The sequence below is a fragment of the Dermacentor albipictus genome, chromosome 9, assembly GCF_038994185.2.
Source record: "Dermacentor albipictus isolate Rhodes 1998 colony chromosome 9, USDA_Dalb.pri_finalv2, whole genome shotgun sequence".
NCBI classification, from domain to species: Eukaryota; Metazoa; Arthropoda; class Arachnida; order Ixodida; family Ixodidae; genus Dermacentor; species Dermacentor albipictus.
This window is the reverse complement of record NC_091829.1, coordinates 15,482,621-15,500,083: the sequence shown is the minus strand read 5'-3', so window position 1 is coordinate 15,500,083 and position 17,463 is coordinate 15,482,621. Positions and strand designations below refer to the sequence as shown.

Here is a 17,463-nt window from a genome sequence, read left to right as displayed (position 1 = left end):
ATGAAAACGCACTTGCTGGTTTTCGCATATCCCCTATTTACATCTACGATGAGCAAAACGAGAACAAGGTGAAAGCAGGAGCCAACGTTTCGACAAGCAGACTTGTCTTCTTCAAGGTCTTCAAGGCCGCCGTGAAGAAAAGTCCACTTGTCGAAACGTTGGGTTTGCTTTTACCTTGTTCTCGTTTTGATCATCGTCTTTAATTTCCATCTCCCGCCTCCCCAGTGTTTTCCTATTTACAGCTAGAAATGTAGTGATGGCGATTTTGCATCAATCACAGCAAGTTTGCTGGGTTCCTGTTTCAATAGTATAATCTTTATCGGTGCCGCTTCGTGGCGCCCGTGGTTTGATATAATTTTCACTCCTGCCGATTTACACCCCGCTATATTTGTTACTTTCGCAGGCAAGGATTCTTTCTATGAAACCATCAAGCGAGCGGGAAAATCCGGCAAAGACAGGCAGCACTTCATCCACAGTAAGTTCGTTCGAGCAATTTTGTCCACTGTATAACAATTACCTAGCGCCCTGCTTTCTTACCGCACCCTGGCGAAGGCAGGTAGAACCACAGAAAGCAGTAAGCGTTAGTGTAGATTCTTAACCCGAAGAAGAAGGCGCAAAGAAAACATGTACACGCGAGAAACGACTAGGACAACACAAACTACGACTTTCAACAAAGGTCGCTCTGTCACTGAAAAGAAGGGAAACACAGAAAGGTGCAATGCATGCTGTGGCGAAAGCAGCGCCGACCTGGCAATTGCAGGAAACACGTGTTGACTCTCTAAATGTGTCGGTTCAGGCCTGACAGTGCTTTGTGAAGCAAAGCCCAAGTCTGCGTACGCATGTGTTACCGCAACTATTCATCCGGCCCCCCTCGATCATAAGGCGCGCTTCTTGATTGCTGTCTCTTAATTGAATTTCATTGTATATTGTTTGAACGTATTTGTTAGTTTTCTTTGTATTATGTCAACCCTGCTTGGTCTATAGACTGCGGTAAGTTCTAAATAAGGAAAATAGATATACACTGAAATTTGGCAGTATAAGTGCACTTGAGATGGTACAATGAAAAGTTAGACAGCATTCTGTCGGTCAACTATCGTTTTTGCTCACTCAATCTCTGATTGGGGTAAAAACCTGTTTGCTCTACGTAAAAAGCGATTGCAACTAAAAAGGAATTTGATCAACTACTCCGATATGGCATCCTAAAAGCTTGCTACTAGGTATTACGTATCATTGGGCAAGTCTTCCTTTTCTTGCGTTCAGCCATATATTCTTTCTCTGCATGGTTTCGAATGTCTTTTCTAACTTGTTCCCAGCTCTGGAAACATATGAGAAGACCGTCGTTGTTGCGTTTATCTGTCTGTTAACCTCCATCCGCGTCGCCTATCCACGTCGCTTTCTAATGAGGCAACGTCGCTGGTCGAGTTTTACATGTTTGGTACTTAGATCGATTCACAGCGGTTAACGGTAAAGACACGTGTCAAAGTAAAGGGCTCCGAAATTATTTTGCCAGTGCGGGGTTCTTTCTTATTTGAAGTAGTAGCTTAGCGCAAATATAACCACAAACACAAGGACAAGGAAAACTCAAGGACAAGGAAAGCTCAAGCACAAGGAAAGCTCCACCTATGCGGGCGTGTCGTTACATGAAATAGATCAGCAAGCGGGTGCGTTCACAATCTGACAAAGAGCTAGAAGGTTTCGATACTGCCGTATGCGCGTAAATAACGGTAAATGCACATTTTACATGCGTATTCAAGATGTTATCTGTTAACCGCCACGATTGTACGGAAGCTTCATAAAGGGCACACGACAGCACATTGCTTCAGTATCGAGTTAACGAAATGAAGGGCGTGATAACAAGAACCTAACAATAAGCTCGCCATTACAAAGCCAACGCATTGATTGGCTAAACGATAACCTAGTTGTATACACGGGGCGTTCGCCCAATGATAACTGCGCGCGTTCTAACATTGGGAACGATTCGATCCCCTTCGTTTTGAGGCGACTGGACGGTACGCAAGCCAAGCCGAACAGTTTTTGCTTCTGTCACAACGTCTCGCGACGGCGTGGCGTTATAAACAGTCCAGGCGACGACGCTCCGCAAACATCTGCGGACCGATGTAGCTAGCAGAACGCGGTTCGTGTATTTCGGCCCACCTGCGCAGGTAAGCGTCCGAAACCGCCTCGTGGGTCGTGTTTTACGAGTGTGAGCGTGTTCGATGCTTGCGACGCGAAACCGATACCGCATTCGAGTCCGTTGTTAAATTGTTGCAGGGAGTTATAGCGCTCCTTCCGACGTTCTATAGTCAGCCAGGACGTGAGTTACGCCAAAGCTTCTGTTACCACGCAGACACACGCGAACACAACCACACACACACACAAGGCAAACCCGCAAGGTGGAGCGAAGTGATTAATAACGGGAAAATGAGACATCCACCCAGTCGTAGCAATCGTAGTTCGAGGAACCCGTACGGGTTTCCTTTGGAGCAATTGCTACGATTGGGGGGGAGGCCGCGTTTTCTTTTTATTAAGGTTGAAGTTGTGCCGTTCCAAAGCGCGATACAAATTGGCAAACAAAAGCTAAAGACTAGGGTTTTTTTCCGTAGGGCATGTTTGAACAGAGCGAACACATTTCAAGCGTTTTACTAGAGAGCTTAGGAGTAGCCCAGCGCACGCAGGACACAAGAGCAACAAAGGCATGTGCCGTGTGAGCGCGTTTGTTTGTTTGTTTGTTTGTTTGTTTGTTTGTTTGTTTGTTTGTCTGTTTGTCTGTTTGTTTGTTTGTTTGTTTGTTTGTTTGTTTGTTTGTTTGTTTGTTTGTTTGTTTGTTTGTTTGTTTGTTTGTTTGTTTGTTTGTTTGTTTGTTTGTTTGTTTGTTTGTTTGTTTGTTTGTTTGTTTGTTTGTTTGTTTGTTTGTTTGTTTGTTTGTTTGTTTGTTTGTTTGTTTGAATGGGGGAACGAGTGCACGCGCGTGCGCTCTGGGCCATTCTTTGATGACGAATTGGCGGTCATGTGTTGGTTGGAAGTTACCGCGCGAATACTGCAACCTATGGGAGGGAAAGCGACGATATAATGTCTCAGTTTGTACGAATAGCCCGATAATGTTTTTTTTTTATGACGTTGAATTTTACAGCGAGTTGCGTGCGATATTTGGCGTTGGGATACAACATAAAACAAAATTGTTTTCTTGTTTCAGGCAGCTCTGCTGCTGATAGGCTGATCTATGCGACGGAGCAGACTTTTGAGCTTGCACGTGATCTTTTAAGCGAACGTGTTCACGAACACGGACTGCACTGTGGCGCAGCACAAGACAATGAAGACAGAAGCGCTGTTTCTCTAGGGCCACATCGCTTAAGAAATAAACATACATTTTACTGTCACCACTTGTACATCTTGCAAGCACCTATTCGTACTGTCATAGTTTATTTATTTCTTCCTTTCCTTCTTTCTTTTCCGCTAAGTTCTTTTATTTATTTATTTATTCATATTTAAGACGCCTTGCAAGAGCGCTCTCAGCCTTTCTAATCGACTGTGTCCATTTCCGCCTTCAATGAGAGACAAATTGCGATGGGCTAGAGAATAGGATGACGTTTCAATGGGATGAATGGGATAAACTTAAGGATGAATGGTGTAAACTTAAGCGCACGAACACTTATGCATGAAGATCCCAAAGAAATTAGGCTGCTCTGTGCTGCAAGTCGAAATCACAATCTCGAGCGCGCCATTAAAAGGACGGAGTCACTGCAGTTCGGTGGCGGTTAATGATCGAGTCACTAGGAAAATCCTTAGATACTGTCTTGGGGAAATTTATCCCTAGGTACAAACATACATTATTCAAGCGGATATTGCCGGTTCCTGAGACAGTGCTTTGAAGTAAACGCCTAAAAAAATTGTTAAGTATTAAGCTTGCTAAATTGTTCCTTGAGTGTAGCTTACGTGTTCCCTTTTATGTAGGTGCCAACTGTACATCTTCACTTACTCATCCTTCTTTTTTTAACCAAATGCAGCACTCTTCATGAGGCCGGCGCCGACACTTCCACCGCCTCTGTGGAGACCACCACATCACAGGGACGCGGTGATCCTGCCCTACATTCCTCTTATAGGAGGGTACAACCGCGCTCGCGCCCCCTGGAGGCAACCGGGACCTCTGAGCCTTGGCTTTCCGCCTCAGCAGGGGGTGGGCGCACTGAGTGGATTGCACGACGGTGATGCCCTGAATGATGAGCCTGACGCAACTAATTCCCACGTGCCTTCGTTGTGGCCAGGCACGTATGTTGTCCCGTTTGCGCTTCATTCGCCTAGTTATTATACACCGTCTTGGTTTTCAAAATGTAACTCCCCGGAAACTTCTAGTTATTATTATTATTATTTTTTGTTTTGAACACATATGCACATATACACAGTTAACAGGAAAGGGAAAGCGAGGATCAGGCTGGCAACTGCCACCGGAAGGGGCACAAGGCCTGCCTACTCTTCTGAAGTGAGGTGACAGCAACACAGGAATGGAAGATAGGAAGGAGGGGAGGAAAGAGTTTCTCCCTCTGAAATCATTCGGTAATTTTAGCGGTCGAATAAGACATTCGGCTGACAGAAGCAGTAGGCCTGGGTGTTTCGTTCAGACGAAGGCCCGGCATTGCTACCTCTTCAATGAAAGAGCCTATGCGTGGTTGTGTTCACATGTAGCTGGTTGCTTGCCTGAGCACTGAGGGCTCAAGCATCTGAATAAGCACGGGTGGCGGGAAAATTTTACTTGATGTAATGGTATAACGTTGCTGAAATCGTGAGAGAGGAGAGGCGTCTTCCTACCATTCACTTATGTAGCAGGACAAATGCGAACATAGCGGCTCCTAACGCACGGAATGAAAGTTTAGATGTAGTTATCAGTCTTGCCATACACGCATTGATTTTCTAAGCCTTAAATAGTTTCGAGAACGCAGTCTCACGAACGACGGTTTCCAGTTTCCACGTAGAAAAGAGGTAGGCATAAGGTGGTTTTACACGGCAAGAAAAGTGCTAATTTTGACAATATGTAGGGTATCTGCTCATGCATTGGCTCTTCCCTGCTTTTTTTTTTGTCACGAAATTGTCTTTCTTGTCAATGTCGCTTAATTCTTCAACAAGGGGGCGCTCCTCACAACGCATCACTTTCTTGCCAGAAGATTAGAGACGCGGCTAGTACGCGGTTCGCACGCGGAAGCTCTCGCGCTGTTAGACGCGATGCTATATCAACCTTGCTACAGCTTAGAATCGAATAACTGCAGTATTGCATCGAAACGACGCCATTCTTAAACCACGATAACCTGAAATTTAACTTACGCAGATCCGAACAGGGTTCACCCGATGTCCAGTAGCTTCGAATGGCCCTTGCCACACTTCAGCCGGCTGCACTGGACGCCAGTACTGACCAACCTGTGGAACTCTCACCCTAGTTCCGGCACAGGCCACGTTGACAGGCCGGTCGTCATACATAAAAGGAAGATTGTGAAGCTCAAACCCAAGCCTGTAACAAAGTCGACGCGTAGGCCCGAAGCCGAGCCTGAAGAGAAGCCCGAACCCAAGCTTGCGGAAACAACCCCCGCGCATACTACGGAAAACCCCATTGAAAACCCCACAGAATGGACTCTGGACGCTCCCTTCGAGTGGCCGCTAAACAAGCCCGCTACAGAGACGACTGTGGAGCTTGAAGTCAACCCAGCGGTGGGGCCCGTCCCGGAGCCACCCGAGAACCCTGTAGGAATCGCTACGGACCAGGCGGGCGACGGCGAACCATCAGATGGCTCCGTTACGTCGGTCGGGTCAGGGCAACCCGAGAACGCCAACGTTCTACCTGTCTCCTCGGGCTCGATTATCAGCACCTTCAAGTTTCCCGGACCACTCTCCGAAGAGGCGACGGGCTCGAAGCCGGAACGTAAAGGAACCGCGCTACCTCATTCTGTGCCGGGAGAACAAGCGCACGCTCCTGCTAAGAAAGAAAAAACATCTGCACCCAAGACGACAAAAAAGAATCATCATCATCATCCGTCTTCCGTCACCACTTCCGGCCCGCGCCCTGAGAAGGAAATGTCCGACACCGAAGTAATGAAAGGTGAGCTTCTCTGACCTTCCATAAACTTATATTGGACAAGGCAAAGAAAAACTAAATAAACTGATTGAGTACACAGAAATATGGAGACGAAGTTATTAACAGTCGACGAACAAGGAAAGCTGTCAGGTCCCAAGGTTTCGACACGGAAACTTTTGGATGGCAAGGGTCTGTAATGACTTAGATAACGTTCTTTGTTGCAACATTGGCTCCTGGTGGCAACCTTCCATTGGTCACCCGCTGAAAAATGCGAGACAGAAGCACAACTCTGTAACAAAACCAATCTAGCAGAAAGAAGGCCAAATGCTAGATAGTTTTCAGGCCACCTTGGACATTAACGATTCAGATATATCAAAATGAACTGTGTAGAAACCCGCAAGGTGGAGGATGATTTACGCAATGAAAGGCAGGCATTCACAGGACCGCACCATTTACAAAAAAAAAATTACACACTGGTGTTCCTGGACTATAGTGGGAATGAATTATGGCATGAAACTTATAGATACATCTCATATATAAAAGAAATAGTTCTCAGTCGTACAGTGAAGGGCGAAACGGTGACAATTGTAACCAACGTACAGCAGAAAACTCAGACCTGTTGTCCACGCAGGATGGGATCCGTGACATTGATTCAGCTACAATCTTTACAAAATGCATTTTATAGCACACTACATGAACTACTGCATCGGCTTGAACGCCTCAATATACATATATAAACAGGGTTTTACATTCGCGCAAAAAGAAAATTGAATATATTTGGAGAAAATGCAGAGATGTTGGTCCGAGCTAGAATGTTCTGGCCTGCTACTCTGCACAGGCGATGAAGGAACGTAGACAAAAAAGAGCGATGAAAGTTGACGAGCCTGCAGACGCACCAATATGTGAGGTGATTATTGTATACATTTTCCCACAAACGTCTTCTGGAGCACCGCTCTTAGACGACCATTCCTGCATTCAGCGTCGGCGTAACCGGCAGAACGAAGGCGCCACCGAATGAGGAAAAAAGAGAGCGAACGTGGAGCCCAGGGTACGGTAAAAGAAGGCAATAGTGAAGAGAGCGCGAGGAGAAAAGTGGGGGACGAGGGTACAGAGGGAGCATGAGGAGAAAAGCGGAGGAGGAAGATACGGGGAACGGACCAGGGGGAAAGCAGAGTAGCGCACGAGACGTTCACCACGGCGGCGACCCGCTACGAGATGGCGGCATAGTAGCGTGCGCCGTCACCCAGTCGCCAATGGCATCATTACTAAGGCACGCGTCAACCGCGTACTCCGATACCATACATGGAAAGCGCTAGCGGGAGCTTCGGACCCACTGCGCATGCGCTACTTCGCTTCTGCCGCCGCTGCTAGAGAATGCGCTCTGCGCCAGCCACGCGTTCCCGTGTTTACGCATTCTTTCTGAACAATTATCGACGCAACCGGTGGAAGTGCTTCGTTTGCCGTTGCTGCTAAACGAGCTGCCTAAGCAGAGGCTCAGAGTCGCTGTTGCCTCAGTATATCGCGAATTCGAAGCACCTGAAGAGCTGCGCTCAAATTTCGCTTTACGGCTTATTGTAATTGTTGGTGATATCTTTGGCTAAGTAAAACACAGCGCAGGAACTGAACGAGGGCTATAGCTCCGGCAACCAAATGAGCGCGCAGATGTCAATTCAAGCGTCGATGCATCCTGCAATATATGGCGTGGTATCCCTCCCTGGAACGGCCAGTATTTCATCGACGAAAGCGAGTTGCTTTGTCATTTCTCAGTGCACAAAGACGCCTCCTTAATTTTCATTTTCTTGTTCTGAGGTTCAATATTTCGTTACTTCTCCAACCCCGTCGATCGCTAGCGTTTCGTTTCTTCGTTTTCATCGACGAAAACGAGTTCTCTTGAGATTCCCCAATGGTCCAATTCACCTCCTTAATTTAAAGTTTTTTCTATGAGGTGCAATATTTCGCTGCCTTTAGAGCCCCATCGATCGATAGCGTTTCGTTTCTTCCACATTCCGTCAACCCTGCAGCATTCAATTTCAACCCTCCTGGATTGATCATGGAAATGGCAGTCTTCTACGACGTTGACAGCAAAAAGTCTTTCACAGAAGCACTCGGCTCCTCGAACGGCCTTGAGGATGCCATTAAGACCATCATTTCACAGGTGAGGACTTCTACGAGCATTCAATTGCTATAAATCGAAGTTTTAAGGATTTCGTTATGTGGCCAGCAGCATCACAGCGTATTAAAGAGAATCAAATTGCAAATAAATTGCCTTTATTTTTCACAGTAAAGGGGGGGGGCGGGGGGGGGGGAAGACCACCGATGAGAATCCATACCAGTATATTGTAACGAAGTAGTGACAGTGAGGACTTACAGTGCTGGAAGTGCGAGTTAATGGTTTCACTGTTTATTGGGCGAATGTGCTCAGAATGACAGGCAACACTCACACTCTCTACGGTGTAGGTGAGCACAGTCTTCGCAAGCCGAATTGAACCTCAGCATACGTACATTCGATTAAAAGCAACGCAAAGTCAACAGAAACACAACAATATGTCGTGCATCGTGTCCGCCTAGTATTTGTAAATGTATTGCTTTAATTACTGGTGTTCACGTGTATTGAGAAGGCTAATAACTATTCGCGTTGCGCGCGCAGGCTGATTAGTTGCACATTAATTATATCAGGAATAAGTACAAATTCCATTATATAACCGCACATCGAGTGTTATTGGTGCCGAATTATTACCGTCAAAGCGTGTGCTGTTATCAACACAGACATGATAGTCCTTATAATCGCTTACATCGATGTTCTCTCTTTTAATTACCTTCTTTAGGTGCAGGTCTTCTACAAGTCACCTTGGCTGAAAACTCCGCTACACATCATCATCACTCAACTTAGGTTGCTCGATGAAGAAGCTGTAAGTTCACTGTACTTCGCAATGACGATTACAAGTACTGGATGCCTTCTGGTGCACAGACACTGTTATGTTTCGTATTGAGATAGCGTGAACCGTTTTTAACGTGCATCGAAGGACGACCACTCCGCCTTTTTGCTTTTTGCTTGCTCTTTCGCATTTTAATGCGAAGTTTTCTCTGCCAACTATCTCATCGGTTCACTCGGGTTGGTCGGTCGGTCGGTCACTGCTCGGGTTGTTGCGGAGTAGATTCAACCTCACTTAAAGAAAAAAAAGAAATAAAGAAGCACGTCCAGTGACGGGACTCGAACCTCGGCCCGACAGCACAGCAGACCAATGCTTCAACCATTAGGCCACGAATGCTTTTTTTTTCTTTATTGCATGGAATTATGAATAGTGTCAATCCAAAATTGTTACATTACATTTGAACATACATGAGAAACAAATGCACACATGGTACCCAGTCTAATGAAAGTTCAAAATTCGGGCCAACAAACACAAGCGTCCAGAGGCGAAATCCATTCAGGTACGGGATCAAAGGTAGCACCCACACTACGCACTTGAGCGGCCTCTTCTCGAAAGACAGACCGTTTCGAGCGAGGTGGCTCGGCATGTCTGTCGATCACTCGGCTTCTATAATGAATGAAGTCCTAATAACATGAACAAATTATATGGTGTATTACTGGCTGTTTTTTTTAAAGGAAGTAACCTTTCTTTACTGCATGGAATTCTGAGTAATGACAATTACTTATTAGGCCACGAAAGCACGTATATCTTTGATCGTGCCAACAACGAGTAGCCTTTTCACTTGGTCAGCACGGGTTGATCAGGATGACGATTTCCATACTATGTTGGGGTCTTGTGATATGTTGCGGGACAACGAGCGTATCCGCGTTTGATGATGATGAGGACTTTCATACTATGACACATAACCACGTGAATTGGAATTGTCCAAGAAGCGTTTCCGCAGGTTGACTGTGATGATGATTTGCACATACTGTGGTAAATGCCCACAACAGGCGATGGGCCATGAAGTGGGTCCGCGTTTCGATAATCATGATCGTGGCTTCCATATCATGGTCACACGGGCGACTGACCGGGAAGTACGTGATACACATCGCGCCATCCCGAACTAAGGCGTTGAAATCATCGCCGCGGGTTAATGATGATGATGATAACTTCAGTACTATGGCACACACCGGCGCTGGGCGAGCAATCGTCCAAGAAGCAGCCGGTAGCGTAAGATTTGTTGCATCGCATAGCACGGTGTGCGTGAGGGCACATGTGTGCGCCAGTTTGCTTTACGCCAAAAATGCAGGAACGAAACGGGTAAATTTACAGCATTTTTTTTTTGTTAACCACGTCGTGAAAACTTCAGTCCACATAGGTTACAACATATACGCTTATATCTGCATTTTTTTTTCTGAGCGTTTGCGCGATGTAAGAAGAACACATACGTACTCAGCGAGAAATGTCCCACATCGCCTTCTCTGTTTTTCTTGTGCTATTGCACTAGCGCCGACGATGCCTTTGTACAGTGACAGGGATGTTTCGTATCCTTCCTCCGATGCTTGAGTTATTTTTCTGGCGGATGAATTCTATAAAAGCTGCGAAGTTTCATTTTGTAACTGTAATTGGTTCTTTATTGAAATAAATATTTATGGGCTTGTCGAGCTGCCCTCGGCACCACCGACACAACATTGCGATCGCTGCTTAGTCAGAACTGCCATTTGGCTATCATGAAACTGCCTCCTCATTGTGAATTTCCGCAGAACTGATCGGCCCTAATTGTGCGTGCGTGAGTGTACCTTCTTCGGTGTCCTTTAATGTGTTTGTCCGGTCGTGAGCATACTGAATTATTATTTAAAAGCAACGAACGACTTAATAGGGCTATATAAAAGTACTGTAAACTTGCATAATTATAAGTTTGTGCGCTGAGAAGCATACATAGTTACGGTACAAGCAGAATGCTATATGAGGCCGAGCGTTGGAGGATCAGAAAAAAATTTGGGGAAGAATGAATTCTGGGGTGTTACGTACCAAAACCCCAATTTTATTATGAGGCACGGCGTAGTGGGAGTCTCTGGAATAATTATGACCATCTTTATTATGCCCCCAATACACGGGACAGGGGCGTTTACCGATTCACTCTTATCGGTACGCGGTCGCCGCGGCCGGGATATAATCGCGTGACCGGGTGCTTAGCAGAGCAACACCATAGCCACTAAGCCACCGCGGTGGGTAAAATGGCAAACAATGCTAAGGAACACGTAACTAGCGATGGGACGAAGAACGATGTGCACAACTTATGATTCAGAGATCGCCGCGCGAATTAAAGATCAAACTCAGTCTGATGATGGTCACGTGCGTCAATTTCAGACGCCGGTCTGTGTTTTAGTGCATTGGGGAAATGAGAAAAAAAGAAACGAAAGCGAAAAGAAGAGCACGAACCTCGTGTTTTGCGGCGAAGCAGTGCCTGAGACGCCGCGTGCGCGAGCATGGCTCAGAGGGAGACGACAAGAGTGGCAGCAGCGTGTGGATGGAGAAGTTGATGTCCAAGGCGTGGTAGCAGCGTCCAGCCGAGATTCCTGGTTCAAGGTCGCTTCCAGGCTCCCGGCTGGGTTCAGGCCTCACATCCAGCTCATCCCCGTAGACCACAGAGTTTCCCACTATAACACCTAGAGGGTAATCTGGCGCCACCGTCTATGGGAGTTTCTTAAGGGGGCACCGTGCCGTCATGGAAATGACGGTATATGTGTCTGCGAGGCTCGTGTAGGCTGGTGTTGTAAGAGGCTTCGTCTAAAACGTGGATATGGCTACGCAAATAACGCGTTCTCAAAGTAAAATCTTCATAAAATGTGTCCGTTCACGCATATTACATCTTTACTCACCCGCAATGCATGACCAAGCGAAGAAAAGCATGAACAGACGACCAACTGTTTCAAAGTGAGCGCAAACTTTGTCGTTTGTCCCCCTACTTTAGCGGCCCGCGGATACTTTTTATGTAACATGTAGTCGTACACACAATAACAAGTTCTCATAGTTAAATAAAACATGTTTTCGCGTAATAATAAAGCTAAAACAGCTTTTCACGTGCTGTTTTAGTAGAAAGTGAATCATTGTGACAGACGGAACGGTACTTGCCAAGCGCGTCTTCAAGGTGTCCTGTCTCTACGATAACGATGCCAATCCGAAGTCACAATATACCGGTATTCCCATGCATACCACATCGCAGCAGCGCCAGATTTCCCTCTAGGTAATGTAGCGAGAAACTCTATGCCGTAGACTGTCGAACAGCGTAAGGGCGTCCAATCCGTGCTGACTTAGCGTCTCCAACGCCGTGTCCAAGCGCCGAGGGTCAAACAATTTCTTTCTCTATGGTCAAACGCCGAGGGAGGACTGCTAGGTGGCGTCGACTAGAGCGGTCAGCTCAGGATGGGCTTCCATCTTGTTTCGCCTTTTGAGAGTGATCTTTTGCTGTGACCTGAATTTCGAGGACTTCACGAGGTTCGGCAAGCTGTGGGGACACTGTGGATACCAAACTTTCCGGTGAGCACCTCGCCAAACCTTTGTGAGGGGCCAAAACGTGTGTGAAGTGTGAACGTTAACGGCGGCGGTGAGGCGGCGGCCGCTGGTACGCGGAACGCGTCGGCGACGCGGCCGCGACAGATGGCGACGCTTACGCCGACTCCAGCCATGGAAGCGCTGAGAACGCCGACGACAACGTTTAACGAGGCAGCAGGCCCCCAGAAAACACCCAACGCGCAACTCACCTCCTCGGACGTGGACCGAGGTGAGATGGAATACCAAGAAACCGCTAATGAGGATTGCATCGTCCTCCAGAGTAGCGAAGACACTGGCCGACCCCATGAACGCCAAGACGACGACGGAGATTGGCAAACGGTTTTGACCGTGCGCCGAAAGAAGGCGCTCGCACGAGCGGGCAAAAAGGCCACTTTTTCCGAGTGTGGCTACGAATCATCGGGACCATCGTCCAAGCCCCCGGTACAATCGGGGAATAAAAAAAAATCCAAGGCAAGGCGGCTTCCAACACTGCCTGAGGACGACTTTAATGTGATCGTGCGCTTTCACCAAAGGTCTCCCTATCAGGGAACTCACGGCGCCCCAGATCGCAGAAGCAGTTATAAACGCCTGCCAACGAAAAGTGAATGGAAACCAGTTTCTGCTGAGAATGAAACCAGGATCAAACGTTTTTATTGTCTCAACGCCTACCGAAGAGGTGGCGGATATTGCAAGAAGAATTACAGGCCTCACCTTAAACGGTCGCCTGCACGCAGTGAGTGCGTACGCAGCAGTAGGCGAATACACAAAGAAAGGAGTGATACATGGCATCGCTCCTCACACAAGCCCTGAAACCCTCCTAGCCAACCTACGTCTTCGTACGCAAGGCGTCGATATACTAAGAGTTAGGATGTTGGATGAAATGAAAACACCGGTAATTACCTTCTTTGGCCCCATCATACCGCGATACGTCTATTATATGGGAGGGGAGCTTCCCTGCTTTCCATACAAGAATACCATACAATTCTGCAAGACTTGCAAGCCAACGGGTCACAGAACCCCCACCTGCCGGTATGTCACAACTGCGGCACTCGGGAGCCGCAACCAGACCACGACTGCTACCCTGTTTGCGCCATTTGCGGAGAAAAGCATCTTACGGGATCCAAGGAGTGTAAACGTCGTTTCAAGCTGCCACCACAGCAACCGCAGCCAAAATCACCAAACCGGATGGCCGGCAAAACGCCGGGCAAGACGATCAAGTCATCGTCACCAAAACGGAGATGGTCTGACACAGACGATACGGACGATGACGACTGGCCTCCACTGCGGACTCAAGGCGACATTCCAACTTCGCAACCCCAAATTCGAAAATCAAGATCACAAGAACAACAGAAGAATCGAGACCAAGCGCTATCTGACCACTCCGCCTCCAGACACCACCGAATGTCCTCCAGATCCCCTACCCCATCCAGGACTTCAGTGGCAATGGGAGACTCGACCCAACATAAGGTGAGCTGGGCGGGAATGGCAGGAAAAGGGGCTCCAATAACCGCCAACCCGGAGTACCAAAGAATTGTTTCTGAAAATCGTCAGCTTAAACAAACAGTAGAACTTAAAATCGATATGGCAACGCTGAAGGCACAGTTTCAGAATACCAAAATTGGGCAAGCTAAACCAGCACAAGGAGATAAACCTGCCGCCCAACAAACAATTAGCAACATTCAAAGAATGATGAATCAGGTAGTAGAACAAATTCAGGCTCTGCAAACGTTTCAACAGCAATTATTTGCTGAGGTGCAGGACCACAACGTTTATGTGGACGAACAAATGTCTAAACTTCAGCAAACATCACGCAAAAGAGCCAGCAGTAACCCCGGAACACCGACGGCGAGAAAGGTAAAAAACGGAGCTATTTCCGATTCGACGGATACCGAAATCGTTGCTGACCATAGCCAGTAAAACAACCCAAACCACGGACACCGATGAGATATGGCAATGGAACTGCCGCTCTTTTCAGAAAAGAGCGGCAGCGCTACAAACTTATTTAAACGCCGCCATTATTCAACCGGACGTCATCTGTCTTCAGGAAGTTGGAAAGGGAGTAGTTAAGCTTAGAGACTACAACACCTTTCAAAACCCCATGTATTCTAGAGTGGCGACGCTGGTGCACGAGAATATTGCGGCCAGTGACCACTATTATCCCCAATGCTCAACGGAGCACCAATTGATCGAATTACACACTACCAAAAGGAGTAAAACCGAAACGTTTATTGGCAACGTGTACAGCCCACCGAAAGAACGGCAGACTGCGTTTCCCGAGATGCTTGAATAGGCACTTGGACATCTGGAAAAAAAAGACAGGTTTATTTTAGTCGGGGATTTTAATGCTCCCCACACCAATTGGGGTTATAGGACAAATACAAGAAGGGCAGAAACATAGTAGAAGCACTAGAGAATTATAACATACAACTAGAGACCTTAACCCCCGCCCCCACGAGACGGAAATAGCATCTGCGGAGACACGTACCCAGACCTCACCTTTGCATTTAACGTAAACGAGGGACAGTAGAGGAACCTGGATGAAAAATCTGGGAAGTGACCATCATATTATTAGTTACTCCACTACGACTCCCAAATTAAAAAAGCCTTTCAGAAACGCGAAACTTACAGACTGGACTGCACATAGACATCACCCCACCTCTCAGCATCCAATAGATACAATAGAAGAATGGGTAGACGAAATGATGCAGGCATACCAAACTAACACAAAGCACGTCGCGCTCAGCGAAAAAACACCGATAGTGGATCCCCACCTCGTCCATATGTGAGAAGACAGGTGAAGTCTTATTAAACGATGGAAGAGACAGCGCTTAAACAGAAAGCTCAGAGCTAGAATAGAACAACTGACAGAACAAGCAAATGAGTATGCTAGGCAACTACAAGCGAACAACTGGATACAATTTTGTGACTCGTTACGAGGAACGCTTTTAACAACCAAGACATGGGCAATTTTACGGAGCATGCTTGATCCATACAATACATAAACAGTCACTACTAGAGCATTACGCACATTGGTGGGAGAATTTAAGGGGGATGACACATGCTTGATCCAAACCGTGGCAGACAGATACATCGGGACAGGAGGAGATAACATCGATAAGAGAGAGTACAAAGGCATGGAAAATCCCAAGCTTTATGCACCCATAACGAAACAAGATGTATATGCCGCCGCTCTAGCATTAAAACGTAACTCAGCCCCACGCGAGGGTGGCATCACGAATGCTATGTTAAGAAATATGAGTGACCAGCAATTGGAACGCCAAACCCCGTACTTCAATGAGAAAAATCTGGGAAACGGGAGAGCTTCCTAATCAATGGAAAGAAGCGACCCTCATCTTAATACCTGAACCGGGGAAAGCAAGAACATTGCAAAATCTCAGGCCAGTATCTCTAACCTCCTGCATAGGCAAACTTTTCGAAAAGGTCCTTCATATCAGGCTTACCAGCTATATCGAAGGGCACGAACTTCTCTCGCACAACATGTACGGCTTCAGACAACATTTTTCTACACGATACATATTCATAAGGCTACGAGATGACGTGCTGCAAAACGTGCTGCAAAATACCCCTACAGGGGGAGAGAACATCATAGCAGCGCTTGACTTAAAAAGCGCTTTTGATACGGTCTCCCATACCCTCATACTTGAAGAGCTCGAAAGAATGGGCTGTGGAATTAAGATCCACAATTACATCTGCTCTTTCCTTACTGAATGTAAAGCCACAATAGGTATGGAAAAGAAATTGGAGGACGCTTAAGCTTCGCCTACAAGAGTGGAAAGCGACAGCGTTCCCGTCCACCCGCCAAGGGGTGTAAGACAGTGGGCTACGGCACAGCGACTACGCATCCTGCATCGGACGCGGTGAGCGTCGAGCAGCGCCGCGTTCGGCGCGGCAACGAAATGTGCGCCTGAGCAAGCGACGCACGCCTGAGCCTTAGAAACAGCTCGTTTCTAAGGCAACACCGCATTCACTAGAGACGCTTTTGTACCGCTTTGAAGCATCCAACTCGTGGCTGAGTGGTAGAGTCTCCGTCTCACACTCCGGAGACCCTGGTTCGATTCCCACCCAGCCCATGTTGCAAGTTGCTTTTTATTCATGAAGTGCCTGCTGGGATTTATCGCTCACGGCCAACGCCGACGACGACGACGCCGACGACACCGGCTTTTCTGCGACACGAGCTCCTTAACGCTGTCGCGTTAATATTCGATCTTCCAAACTCCCAACGCCTAACAGAGGCGCACCACAGGGTGCCATCCTCTCACCACTTCTATTTAATGTCGCGATGAACCGCTTGGCATGACAACTAGAAAAAATTAACGACCTCAACTTCGCGTTTTACGCAGACGAGATCACCTTATGGGCCTGCAAAGGCTCGTTAGGGCAAAAGGAACAAACTATCCAGGAGGCTGTCGACTCGGTGAAGGACTTCGCAGAACAAAACGGTATGCAATGTGCTCCGGAAAAATCTGAGTTTATCCGGATCCACGGGCGTAACTGCAGAAACAAACCGAGCATCTACTTAACTATGGGTGACCAGACGTTACCAGAAAGAAATAGGATCAGAATACTAGGACTATGGTTACAAAGCAACAAAAGAGCCACTCACATCATTGCGACTCTAAAGTCAAGCACGAGGAGCATCGCTAGACAAATAAGCAGGAATACAAAGAAAGGTAAAAGGCTCCACGAAAACGACACCATAACACTAGACCAGGCTTTTATTCTTAGCAAAATAACATACGGACTACCATATCAAGAGCTAACCCCATCGGAAATCAAAGAAATCGACCTACTAATACGGGGCGCGTATAAGGCAGCGCTTGGGCTTCCTAAGAATGCGGCAAACGAGAGGGTGCAAGCCTAGGCAATACAACACATTTGAAGAGTTAAGAGCAGCCGTTCTTATGACACAAAGAG

The 17,463-nt window shown here is 47.1% G+C and overlaps 1 protein-coding gene across 1 annotated transcript in view; it reads left to right on the top strand.

Moving 5' to 3' along the window:
- The window catches only part of LOC135903662 (A disintegrin and metalloproteinase with thrombospondin motifs 4-like), a 40,368-nt gene that overhangs the window by 4,606 nt on the left and 18,299 nt on the right, over nucleotides 1-17,463 (top strand). The window contains exons 4-8 of the mRNA XM_065433985.1: nucleotides 404-475; nucleotides 4,005-4,262; nucleotides 5,318-6,082; nucleotides 8,080-8,213; nucleotides 8,884-8,967. Of these exons, the coding sequence (XP_065290057.1) occupies nucleotides 404-475; nucleotides 4,005-4,262; nucleotides 5,318-6,082; nucleotides 8,080-8,213; nucleotides 8,884-8,967 (1,313 nt within the window). The remainder of the gene's footprint in view (nucleotides 1-403; nucleotides 476-4,004; nucleotides 4,263-5,317; nucleotides 6,083-8,079; nucleotides 8,214-8,883; nucleotides 8,968-17,463) is intronic.